At 39.6% G+C, this 13,502-nt stretch overlaps 1 protein-coding gene across 2 annotated transcripts in view; it reads left to right on the forward strand.

Annotated features, from left to right (window-relative positions):
* The window catches only part of raly (RALY heterogeneous nuclear ribonucleoprotein), a 163,004-nt gene that overhangs the window by 123,021 nt on the left and 26,481 nt on the right, over nucleotides 1-13,502 (forward strand). For both annotated transcript variants that reach the window (XM_064955296.1, XM_064955287.1), the window contains 5 exons: nucleotides 5,145-5,192; nucleotides 5,283-5,355; nucleotides 6,791-6,838; nucleotides 11,333-11,490; nucleotides 12,316-12,432. In XM_064955296.1, the coding sequence (XP_064811368.1) occupies nucleotides 5,145-5,192; nucleotides 5,283-5,355; nucleotides 6,791-6,838; nucleotides 11,333-11,490; nucleotides 12,316-12,432 (444 nt within the window). The remainder of the gene's footprint in view (nucleotides 1-5,144; nucleotides 5,193-5,282; nucleotides 5,356-6,790; nucleotides 6,839-11,332; nucleotides 11,491-12,315; nucleotides 12,433-13,502) is intronic.

Raw genomic sequence — 13,502 nt, forward strand, 5'->3', positions numbered from 1 at the left:
GGCACAGTTTTATTGCAAGAAATTCTAATTGGTCAACGACAGGCTAGGGCTGGGTTATAAAACTACATCCTGTCCTTTTGTTGTGTGGATAGAACCACAGGAGAGAATCACTGAGGACAGGGGAGCATGAACATTTACTTCCAAGCATGATTTGCCCGCTTTGAATAAACCTATTTGAATCTCCCTTATTTGCTTTGGGGTCTGTGTTATTGAAGAGTAACATCAACTGCTAACACTTTCTTGGGCCAAGAAATATGAGCAATGGACATAAGACCAGTGGGAATCTATCCTTTGGTCTGATGAGTCCAAATTTGAGATTGTTGATCAAAACTGGCGTGTCTTTTTTGGACGCAGAGTAGGTTAACGGATGATCTCCACATGTGTGGTTCCCACCGTGAAGCATGGAGGAGGTGTGATGGTGTGGGCGTGCTTTGCTGTTGACACTGTCAGTGATTTACTTAGAATTCAAGGCACACTTAACCAGCATGGCTACCACAGCATTCTGCAGCGATACGCCATCCCATCTGGTTTGCACTCAGTGGGACTATCCAGCCCTGATCCAACACACCTCCAGGCTGTGTAAGGGCTATTTGACCAAGAAAGAGAGTGATGGAGTGCTGCATCAGACCTGGCCTCCACAATCACCCGACCTCAACCCAATTGAGATGGTTTGGGTTGAACCGCAGAGTGAAGGAAAAGGAGTCAACAAGTGCTCAGCATATGTGGGAACTCCTTCAAGACTGTTGGAAAAGCATTCCAGGTGAAGCTGGTTAAGAGAATGCCAAGAGTGTGCAAAGCTATCATCAAGGCAAATGGTGACTACTTTGAAGAACCTCAAATATAAAATATATTTTGATTTGTTTAACACTTTTTCGGTTACTACATGTGTTATTTCATAGTTTTGATGTTGTCACTATTATTATATCATGTAGAAAATAGTAAAAATAAAGAAAAATCATGTAATGAGTAGGTGTGTCCAAACTTTTGACTGTTACTGTTTTTATAGAAAAATGTAATATATGTTTGTTAACCTGAATGTTTTTGACTCCTGGGTTCCATTCCTGAAATAAAAAAGAACAAGGAAATAATGTATGACTTTTGTTATTCCTTGAAATGTAATGCTTTATATTTGATCAATTTCAATCAAACTTTTCAAACTTTTTCAAATCATATTTTCCCTAGCCAACATCCTTTAGCCAAACTGTTTCATCAGCTGGTTACTACTGTATGTAACGTCTGCTTCCAACTCATTCTCAAACACATAGATCCCCTGAACACAGCTCACTTTCCAGCCCACCTTCCAGCTCACACTCTCAAACACATAGATCCAATGAATGCAGCTCACTCTCCAGATCCCAACCCCCTGAATTCTGATCACCTGTTCACACACCTGTATGTCATTTACACTCCTTAGTTCAGTTCATTGTACCCCATCATTGTGAGGTATTGTTTGTTTTTGTGCACATTCTATTTGGAGTGCTTATTTTAATTTATTTTCATATTAGTCCTCGCGTGTATCATAGTTATTGGCCATCCTCACCAACAATGTTTTTTGCCTATCAGATTTCCTATCATCAACTTCTTGTCTGATCTCCCAGACTACGTTATTAGCCTTTTTTTCCCCACCTGTAATGTTACCTTTTTGGATTCCCTGTGTATGACCTTCTGCCTGTCCCTGGACCCTGCTACCTGCCTCCTCTTGTGGTCATTTACTAAATAAACACTGCTGCTGTGCCCTGCGCTTTAAACCAGCACTCTGTCTCAAATCATGCTCATTACACTGTACACTAAAGAGCACGATTTGAATTGTTACATTACATAGATTTGTCCGAGGAATATTAATTATATTAATATTAATATGAATGTGATGACTGCAAATAATTACCTACTACGTTTAATTATTACTCAATTAAATTAATCATGTAATAATTAACTCATTGGGAATTTGGGGCACCACGGGAAAAGTCATTTACCGAGTTACTATCTCCCGACAAACTCTCAAGATTATCTAAATATCTCTTACATCAATAAGTCAACTATTCATTATTTCCTCATATCACTCTAATTTGTAAATCTGCACAAACCCTAACCTAAGTGATGAATCAGCGATACACACATTGGCTTAATTATTTATTTACTAACTAAATAATCACACATAAATACATAAAACACACACACACGGTATAGGTTAATGATTACTAACATAATGCAATGAAAACAGTCCCTAGTGGACTAACAAAACATGACCTTCTGGTTACACAATGGAAAGGGGAGGTGTATGTAAGGAGAGAGTCAACTTCTCGTACATACATTTGGAAACTACGCTCACCGTAGTCAGAATATTTAGCACCCTAACAACTGAAATGCAACATATATTTACGCATATTTGTCTTTCTCTGTTGTCTCTCTTTTGAAACCATTCGATCCGTCTATGGCAAGTAGTTTGATGTACGTCTCTGTCCTTTTTAGTTGTATGCTTCTTTGTCTTGGAAGGTCCGTTAGAATGGATACATCAGAGGTACATATGGTGGTGAGAGGGAACTGTTCTTCCCTCTGACCTCATTAGGGGCGTGGCTTAGTTTGAGTGCAACAAACATGAAAACCATTATCTCATTAGAAGACTAAAATCACATTTCTATCGTTTCAAAAATAGTTTCATATTTAATCATACGTTTTACAACATTTAGATGTAAATCTGATATATACTGTGTGGAAGCTCTTAGTTACAATGTTTCCGTCATGTCTTTCTGATCATTTTAATAGCATCACAAAATAGACATTAATTTCCCATATTCTGACATCATTCCCAACATTCTTTATGTTAGAAATATTGTTTCAATGTCCACTGTTTGATGTTTAAGTTTTGGCGGCACAGTCTCTCTGAGTAACAAAGGATTTTCAGCCTTCCATTTCTGCGTGTGGGAGAGTTTCTGCAAGGTATTTAAGTCATAAAACAGGCCAAACACCCCCCTCTCCTCTCCTGTGGGAAGAGGGGGGAGTCTGGCTATCCTCAGACATTTGTCTAGCTGATGGGTCCTTTTGATCCTCACCAAAGAGAGAGAGAGTCATGACATTGGTAATACTTGAAGTTTATTCAAATGTAACCAAGGAGATCAATAACGTGTTCACATAACAATCAGCCCGTAGATGTCGCCAAAGCATAAGCCTTGATAATCCTGTCTGGTTTCAGAGTTTACGATAACCCATTATATCTACAACTTCGCCACACTCATGCCATGGTCTCTGCATACAATATATCTAATTACACACACACACACAATTCAATTGGATGATATCTACAACCTCGCCTCACTCACGCCACATTCTCTGCATACAGTAGATCTGATTAGACGCCCAAACTACCGCACTTTGTTGCATACTTGACTTGATCCACCCTTGTTCTCACTCCCCTCCGCCCCAGCAAGGTAAAACTTCCCCAAGCCATAATACTCACCGAAAGATCTTCCTCGCTTGGTGATGAGGCAGGAATCTCAAGTGGTGATGAAATATAGCCACCGCTGAAGCCCTCTCTTTCCAGGGGAGAATACATTAAATTAATTTAAAAAATGAACCAAATATATTTAGATGCCAGCATTTCCCTTAGCCGTGTTTGGCATATGTACGCACGTGTTAAAAGGCTAGGGGCAGATACACCCTATTTCTGTGGGCTTGCCTTTGTGTTATGGCTCGGTTCCATGCAGAGATCAAAGGGTGGGGTCTAGATATTCTTGTTATTTTGAAACGGTTTACATTGTGCCATTTATGTTGATTCACCGTTACCTGACTCCCAAATGTCAGACATAATATTGCAGCACTTACACCTTTAGCAGAAAACGTCCTAAATCCATCTAATATTGAGAGATGAAAGGAGTCCTGCTCTTTATTGTATGTCTATGTTTGATGTAAAATTAAAGTTCACCCAAATTACAAAATTACATATTGGTTTCCTTATCCTGTAAACAGTCTATGGACAAGGTAAGACAGCAGTCCATGCTTTGGTTTTGTTTATTCGACCATTGTCTCCGAAACCTAATACCAGGGATATTGACTTGTATTGGATTTGTTCCACAAATGCGGAGAGTCGGCAGGTAAACCAAACCAAAGCATTTATTGCTCTCTTACCTTGTCCATAAACTGCTTACAGGGTACAGAAACCAATTTGTAATTTTTTTATTTGAGTGCACTGTCCATTTAAACGGGCAATCTGCAGTTCAAACAATAACAAAGTGACACCCCGCCACTGATTTGGTAAATAGCTGAGGGATGGGACTGGACAAAATGTAACCACTCTCAAATTCAGACAGAGATGTGTATGCAAGGACTGACCACCCATGAGATAGAAAATATAGTCTCAACAATTTTTTAAGGCTATAAAGTGCTTGTTCACACTTATTGTGTACAAACAAAATGATAAAACAAGCTTATTTTGGGGTATGATGGGGTACAACAATTGAACTAAGTTCATAAAGCATTTCTATGTTATATCCTTCAAGAATCAATAGCTATACACTAAGTGTACAAAACATTAGGAACGCCTTCAGAATATTGAGTTGTACCCCCTTTTGCCCTCAGAACAGCCTCAAGTTGTCGGGGCATCCCTGTCAAAAGCATTCCACAAGGATGCTGGCCAATGTTGACTCCAATGCTTCCCAAAGTTGTGAAACTGTTGAGCATGAACAACCCAGCAGCGTTGCAGTTCTTGACACACTCACACCGGTGTGCCTGGCACCAACTACCATACCCCATTCAAAGTCACTTCAATATTTTGTCTTGCCCATTCACCCTCTGTATGACCCACATACACAATCTGTGTCTCAATTGACTCAAGGTTTAAAAATCCTTCTTTAACCTGTCTCCTCTCCTTCATCTACAATGATTGAATCGGATTTTAACAGGTGAAATCAATAAGTGATCATAGCTTTTACCTAGATTCATCTGGTCAGACTATGTCATGGAAAGGGCATGTTTAGTACACTCAGTGTACAGTATGAATTTAAAAGTGCCAAAATTGGTGTAACAATCGCAGATTGCCCTTTTAATAACAGATGATAAGGGTGATGTTGATACAATTGATAATTGAGACTCATTTTGTCTCGATCCATCTGCTTTTCTCTGTAACACCCCTTCTCTCCACTCCTCCTCAGACATCAACATGGCGGGGGAGCCCATGCCCAACAGACCCAGAGGGCAAGGTTGATATTGATGATTGAGAGACTCCTGTGACTTTTTACTACATTTTTCTAAATTTCTCTGTAACATTCTCCCTCTCCGTTTTTCCTCAGACATCAACATGGCGGGGGAACCCAAGCCCAACAGACCCAAAGGGCTGAAGAGGACTGCCACTGCTCTCTACAGGTACTCCATAGGGAGTAAAGCTTCATGGAAGGGACGGGGCAATCAGTAATAAGGGTTCAATCTCAATTGTCTCGATACAGTAATTGCTGATAATTCCTTTACTCATTTCCTATCCTTCAACATCACTGATCTGATAGAACCGGACAGTGGGTTTTTTGCCATACAGCTCTGATCTGTCTTTTTCTGTGACCGGGGCATACAATGGAGAGGAATTTGAGGAAATTAGGAAACTTTTGATGCTAATTGTCATTCCAGAATGTTATAATGTTGTTTAATTATATGTATACATAAATATACATTATTGTTCAAAAGTTTGGGGTCACTTAGAAATGTCCTTGTTTTTGAAAGAAAAGCACATTTTATGTCCATTAAAATAACGTCAAATGTATCAGAAATACAGTGTAGACATTGTTAATGTTGTAAATAACTATTGTAGCTGGAAATGGCAGATTTTTTATGGAATATCTACATAGGCGTACAGAGGCCCATTATCAGCAACCATCACTCCTGTGTTCCAATGGCATGTTGTGTTAGCTAATCCAAGTTTCTCATTTTAAAAGGCTAATTGATCATTAGAAAACCCTTTTGCAATTATGTCAGCACAGCTGAAAACTGTTGTTCTGATTAAGAAGCAATACAACTGGCCTTCCTTAGACTAGTTGAGTATCTGGAGCATCAGCATTTGTTCAATTACAGGCTAAAAATGGGCAGAAAAGAGCACTTTCTTCTGAAACTCGTCAATCTATTCTTGTTCTGAGAAATTAAGGCTATTCCATGCAAGAAATTGCCAAGAAACGGAAGATCTCGTACAACATTGGGTACTACTCCCTTCACAAAACAGTGCAAACGGGCTCTAACCAGAATAGAAAGAGGAGTGGGAGGCCCCGGTGCCCAACTGAGCAAGAGGACAAGTACATTTGAGTGTCTAGTTTGAGAAACACACGTCTCACACGTCCTCAACTGGCAGCTTCATTAAATAGTACCCGCAAAACTCCAGTCTCAACGTCAACAGTGAATAGGCGACACCGTGATGTTGTCCTTCTAAAGCATGGTTGCGCTGTTTCTAAAGAAGGCCAGTTCTATTGCTTCTTTAATTGCCACAGTTTTCAGCTGTGCTAACATAATTGCAAAAGGGTTTTCTAATGATCAATTAGCCTTTTAAAATTATGAACTTGGATTTGCTAACACAACGTGGCATTGGAAAACAGGAGTGATTGTTGCTGATAATGGGCCTCTGTACGATCTGTGAGATCTGTCGTTTCCAGCTACAATAGTCATTTACAACATTAACAAAGTCTACACTGTATTTCTGATCAATACAATGTTATTTTAACGTACAAAAAAATTGCCTTTTCTTTCAAAAACAAGGACATTTCTAAGTGACCCCAAACTTTTGAACGGCAGTGTATATATGTATATATTTTTTATCTTTCAGTGGGTACGACTTTGATTATCACTACTACAGAAATGAATTATATGGCAGGTGAGTGGATTACACCAGAGCATTTCCATCTAGAAATACCCATGAGCATCAACATGTGAAGTTCATAGGAGCACATCAAATTTGAAACTAAGAGAAATGAAGGCATACATTTTTCATCCCCAAAAATTGGAATAAGCAAAGGTTTAGATTTCTGGTCAAACATATGGAAAAGGGGTCTAAGATAACATTTAGCAGAAAAGGTCTTATAAATACATCAAAACACAATGTTGAAGTAAAGAAACCTCTCAACTAATATCAACATTTATATTTAGTTTGCTGAAAATATTTGCCTTCTGTAAGTTTAAGAAACATTGCCTAGCATCTTGTCATTTTGTTACCAAAACCCCACATACAGTAAGTATTCGCATCCCTGAGTGAATAATTTGTAGAAGCACCTTTGGCAGCGATTACAGCTGTAAGTCTTTCTGGATAAGTTTCCATACTTATTCTTATCAAAGGTCGTCAAGCTAGATAGATTTTCAAGTAGATTTAATTAAAAACTGTAACTCGGGCACTCAGGAACATTCAATGTCTTCTTGGTAAGCAAATACAGTGTAGATTTGGCCTTGTGTTTTAGGTTATTGTCCTGTTGAAAGGTGAATTCATCTCCCAGTGTCTGGTGGAAAACAGACTGAACTAGGTTTCCCTCTAGGATTTAGCCTGTGCTTAGCTCCATTGTTTTGGTTTATTTGCACAGGCTTCCTTCTTTTCACTATGTCAAATAGGATAATATTGTGGAGTAATTACAATGTTGTTAATCCATCCTCTGATCTCCGATCACCACTATTTAACTGTTTTAAACTCACCATTGGCTTAAATGTGAAAACCCTGAGCGGTTTCCTTCCTCTCCGGCAACTGAGTTAGGAAGGACACCTGTATCGTTTTAGTGACTGATACATCATCCAAAGTGTAATTAATAACCACCCCGCTCAAAGGCATATTCAATGTATGCTTTTTTAATTTTACCCATCTACCAATAGGTGCCCTTCTTTACAAGGGCATTGGAAAACCTCCCTGGTCTTTGAGGTTGAATCTTTGGTTGAAATTCACTGCTCGACAAGGGGCCTTACAGATAATTGTATGTGGGGTACAGAGATGAGGTAGTCCATGCAACTTATTATGTGACTTATTAAGCAACATTTTACTCCTGAACTTTTTTTAAATTGAACCTTTGTTTAACTAGGCAAGTCAGTTAAGAACAAATTAAGATTTACAATAACGGCCTACCCCGGCCAAACCCTGACGACGCTGGGCCAATTGTGCGCCGGCCTACGGGACTCCCAATCACGGCCGGATGTGATACAGCCTGGATTCAAACCAGGGACTGTAGTGACGCCTCTTGCACTGAGACGCAGTGCCTTAGACCGCTGCACCACTCGGGAACTTATTTCGGCTTGCCATGACAAAGGGGTTGAATACTTCATTTGTAAAATATTCTAAAAAAACATAATTCCACTTTGATAATATGGGGTATTGTGTGTAGGGCCATGAAAAAATCTGAATTGAATCCATTTTAAATTCAGGCTGTAACACAACAAAATGTTTAAAAAGTCAAGAGGACTGAATACTTTCTGAAGGCACTGTATTCAAGAGTTTTTGGAAAACGTGGTCATAAAAACTGAGGGAGATTGTTAGTCATTCTGTTACCAAACTTTACAGCTGCACTGTTCTTCGAGTAAATGTGTTTTTGAAAAATGTTCTGTGGAAATATTTAAAAGTAGTTCTTGTGCATAGATTTGTATGGTTTGTTTAATTTTGCAATCAATGGTTTTTGTTTGGCATACTTTTAAAGTGAAGAATCTGTGTCTCAGCATTCTGTTACTGTGGAATTGCCCACCTGTTAATACCCTTTCAGTATAACTCTACTTAGCACAAATGAGGTAGAAAGAAGAATTTTGCAATGGCGAATATTCACAGTAAATTAAATAAAGAGATAAATTGTTTTGCAATCTCCCAAAAGCTCAGTCACTCATGGCATTATAAAGCAGTCATACAGAGGGTGCAAACCATTAACGTAATTGATCAAAAGTATAATCTCTATATTTACTATCCAGATACTTTTTGTGAGAGATGTTTTTGCCTTTTGTTCTCCACTCATCATCACTGGAAGGTCTTCAAACTTGTTCCCATGAAGAAAGCTCAACCAGCTTTTAAGTCCAGCTTTAGTTTCACAAGACGACCTTTGCCAAGCAAATTTTGGCAGTGTCTTTTCCCCCATCTCTTGGCCACCCCTGTTTCAGTGGCTATAGAAGCCCCACTGGTGCTCTCCGCTGGATGCCCGTGTTTGCAGACGTCTGAACATAATATCCAGATGAGGAACACATTTCAACCATCCAGGGGAGTTTATTTATACCCTCTCTGTGATGTCCAAATCAGAGTTACGGCTGTCAGAGGCTGCCTTTGACTGGGATCAATATATTACAGAGAGATACACCCAATAATTTCATTGCCCTTCTGCTTTCAAGTGATCTCCAAAACCCCCAGTCTTCGGGGAGACGCTGACGTAACCGGCGAACCTGCTCTCTGTCTGGACTGCAGATATTGCTTTGAAGCAGAGGCGATAGCCTATTACTTCAATCGCAACACACCAGATAGAAACCTTTTTTCCTCAAAATCCTTGCTTATCTGAATCTTTACAGCGCAGTGGACTCATATACCCTTAAAGGCAATATACAGGTAACTACCAAAATAAAGGAAACACTAACATAACGGGTGTTAATAGGGTGTTGGGGCACCACAGGCTGCCAGGACAGCTTCAATGCACTTTAGCATAGATTCTACAAGTGTCTGGAACTCTATTGGAGGGATGCAATCATACAGGGATGTAGTCATAGAGACCATTCATCAAAAAAACTATATATGAAATTTCTTTTGGAAGGTGGTGGAAAAGGCTGTCTCAGGCGCTTCTCCAGAATCTCCCATAAGTGTTCAATTGGGTTGAAGTCTGGTGACTGACACACACAAAATACACACACACACACACACACACACACACACACACACACACACACACACACACACACACACACACACACACACACACACTTTAAACCCCATTCTTCTCCTTTGAGACGCCTCTTTCAAAGTCACTGATATCTTTTCTTCTAGCCACGGTAGCCAAAATAACGGGCAACTGGGCATTTTTATACATGATTCTAAACATGATTGGATGCTAATTGCTTAATTAACTCAGGAACCAAATCTGTGTGTGGAAGCACCTTCTTTCAATATACACTAAACAAAAATATAAACAAAACATGCAACAATTTTTAAGATTCAAGATACAGTTTGTATAAGGAAATCAGTCAATTAATCTATGGATTTCACATGACTGGGAATACAGATATGCATCTGTAGGTCACAGACACCTTTCAGTATCTGGTGTGACCACCATTTGCCTCATGCACCGCGACACATCTCCTTTGCATCGAGTTGATCAGGCTGTTGATTGTGGCCTGTGGAATGTTGTCCTACTCCTCTTCAATGGCTGTACGAAGTTATTGAATATTTGCGTGAACTGAAACATGCTGTCGTACACGTTGATCCAGAGCATCCCAAAGTTTCCAGGAATTGTGTATAGATCCTTGCGACATGGGGCAGTGCTTTATCATGCTGAAACATAAGGGGATAGTGGCAAATGAACGGCATGATAATGGGCTTCAGGATCTTGTCATGGTATCACTGTACATTCCAATTGGCATCGATAAAATGCAATTGTGTTTGCTGCCCAATCGCATATGCCGCTCATACCATAACCCCACCGCCACCATGGGGCGCTCGGTTCACAACGTTGACATCAGCAAACCACTTGCCCACATGACACCATACACGTGGTCTGCGGTTGTAAGGCCGGTTGGATGTACTGCCAAATTCTATAAACCGCATTGGAGGAGGCTTATGGTAGAGAAATTAACATTACATTCTCTGGTAACAGCTCTGGTGGACCAACTTACTGTCCCCCAGCACAAGGTGCACCTGTGTAATGATCATGCTGTTTAATGTGCTTCTTGACATGTCACACCTGCCAGATGGCTGAATTATCTTTGCAAAGGAGAAATGCTCACTAACAGGGATGTTAATAAATGTGTGCCGAAAATGAGAGAAATAAGCTTATTGTGCATGTGGAACATTTCTGGGATCTTTCATTTCAGCTCATGGAACATTGGACCAACACTTTACATGTTGTGTTTCATATTTTTGTTCAGTGTATTTTGTATCCCTCATTTACTCAAGTGTTTCCTTAATTTTGTCAGTTACCTGTAGTTCTCTCAAACTCCATAAAATGTATTCACCACTCTCGGTCCATGGTACTGTACTGTAGTATAGCTACAGTTGACCCTTTCAATGTTTCAGGCATGTCAAGATCTTTTCAAGACCTTTTACCTCTGAACTGTCATAACTCAATACGGAAATGTACATTATGAATGTATCAATATCCTTACACCAAATGCTTTGTTAATGATTAGTGTCCCCCATCTCGCTTTCCCTCTGTAGGCTGTTTGAGTACCGGGGCAGAGTGTCGCCAGTTCCTCGAGTGGTGCCAGTTAAGCGGCCTCGCATGGCCATGCCCCTGGTGCGCCGGGTCAAGCCTTTGCCCGTCAAGCTGTTGGCACGCGCTTCAGTCCTCCCCGGCAGCACCATCAAGCAGAAGTGTGAGTTTTCGCAGGCACTCTATACAATCTATCCAATAAAGTTTGAGACGTCTTCGAGACAAAGCTTTGACCTGAATTGGCTGGGTTGAACATGAACAACTCTAAAGCCAGCTCTTTTCATCTAGAATAATGTTATATCTGCTTTAAAACAGTCAATTCTAAGCTTAAATAATGGATTTAATTTTGTCGGGACAAATAATTGTTATTGTCTTGAGTAATAACCTATTGCAGTGTTGTTACCATGTATACAGCAATATTCTCTTGATTCACATGCTATTACGTTGCAATGAATGTTCAGAGTGAATGTCTTTTAAAGGCCCAGTGCCATCAAAAACATTGTTTTTTTTAGGTTGGAATAACACTATGAAATTGTGATAATAATGATAATGCCCTTTTAGTAAAAGAGCTGTTTGAAAAGGCCGCCTGAAATTTCAGCCTGTTTTGGTGGGATGGAGTTTTGGCCTGCCTGGTGACATCCCCATTTGGTAAATGAGTGAATATATTAATAAGAAAGAGTTCCAAAGCTCTCTGCCAATAACAGCTTGTTTTCAGTTTTCCCCTCCTTACTCAGATCACTCCCAGACTGTCTAAGCAACAATTATTGCTTGAGAAATTGTTCTTTATTTAGAAGCTATTTTTGTTCCTTTTTGCCCATTTTAATTGAAAATAATCACAGTAAGGAATTTCATTGTTACCCAGAGATGATTTAATATTGAGATGAAAATAGCTGCATTGGACCTTTAAACTTAAACACTCTTCTCTGCTGTCCCTTGCTCTCTCTCACTCTGTCTCTCTCTCTGGTGTTTTCTGTTATGGGTGGCTCAGCGGTGAACTCCAACGAGCTACAGGATATCAAATCAGAGCTGACTCAGATCAAGTTCAACATTGATGCGCTGCTCGGCCGACTGGAAAGGATCACAGAGGACAAACACATCGCTGCTGGTGAGTTCCATCTCCATCAGGCCACAAGAAAAATACAACTCTACAGCGCACACCTCTACAGAGTACTCTTTCTCTATCAGGTGGAGTCAACCAAGGGTCGCAAATGTCTGTGTGAAAACCAGGGGTTGAAACCGGTTCAGGCAACAAAATCAGAACCACAAACGAAAGTGATCTATAATGTTCCAGAACAGAACCGTTATTTTGAAAGCATGAGAACGGGTTAAACATGTTATTTTATGTTACCGGCATTTTCCAGTCCCACAAAAAGCCCTCACGCTGTCACTCAGAAACATATTCCAGTGTCTACCTGCCAGAAAATATGTTCCAGTGTGTGTGCCAGGGTTTCGCCAGACAACATTACTAGAAAGATGAATATGTATTGGACATTTGAGAAATTTTACGGACATATGCGTTCAGATCCGACCTTGCGCAGCCAGCACCATCAAGGGATATTGGCCCAATGAGCCAAATTTAATTGTCCTTACAGCCTATAAATCTTTTTGTTAATTGGGTTTCGATGTGTAGCATATGCTAAACGTTATAGCCTATCTGTATTTATTTTTTACTTTACCAAAACAATAATTGTCCACCTCACAGTGTAGCTGTCGGAGATTTTATCACTAAATGCAACAGGGCACTGCATGCATAGGCCGATAGACTATAATATTAATATTAAAAATATATATTTACAGTGCCTTCAGAAAGTATACAGCCTGAATTCAGAATGTATTAAATATTTTTTTCTCATCCATCTACACACAATACCCCATAATGACAAAGTGAAGACATGTCTTTAGAAATGTTTACAAAATGTTTACAAAATGTTTACAAATGTATTGAAAATTAAATACAGAAATATCAGTACTTTGTAGAGCACATTTGGCAGTGATTACATCTGTGAGTCTTTCTGGGTAAGTCTAACGGCTTTCTACACCTGAATTGTGCAACATTTGCCCACTATTCTTTTCAAAATGTTTCAAGCTCTGTTTAATTGGTTGTTGATCATTACTAGACAACCATTTTCAGGTCTTGCCATAGATTTACAAGTAGATTTAAGTCAAAACAGTAAC

This window comes from Oncorhynchus masou, chromosome 5 (assembly GCF_036934945.1).
Source record: "Oncorhynchus masou masou isolate Uvic2021 chromosome 5, UVic_Omas_1.1, whole genome shotgun sequence".
NCBI lineage: Eukaryota > Metazoa > Chordata > Actinopteri > Salmoniformes > Salmonidae > Oncorhynchus > Oncorhynchus masou.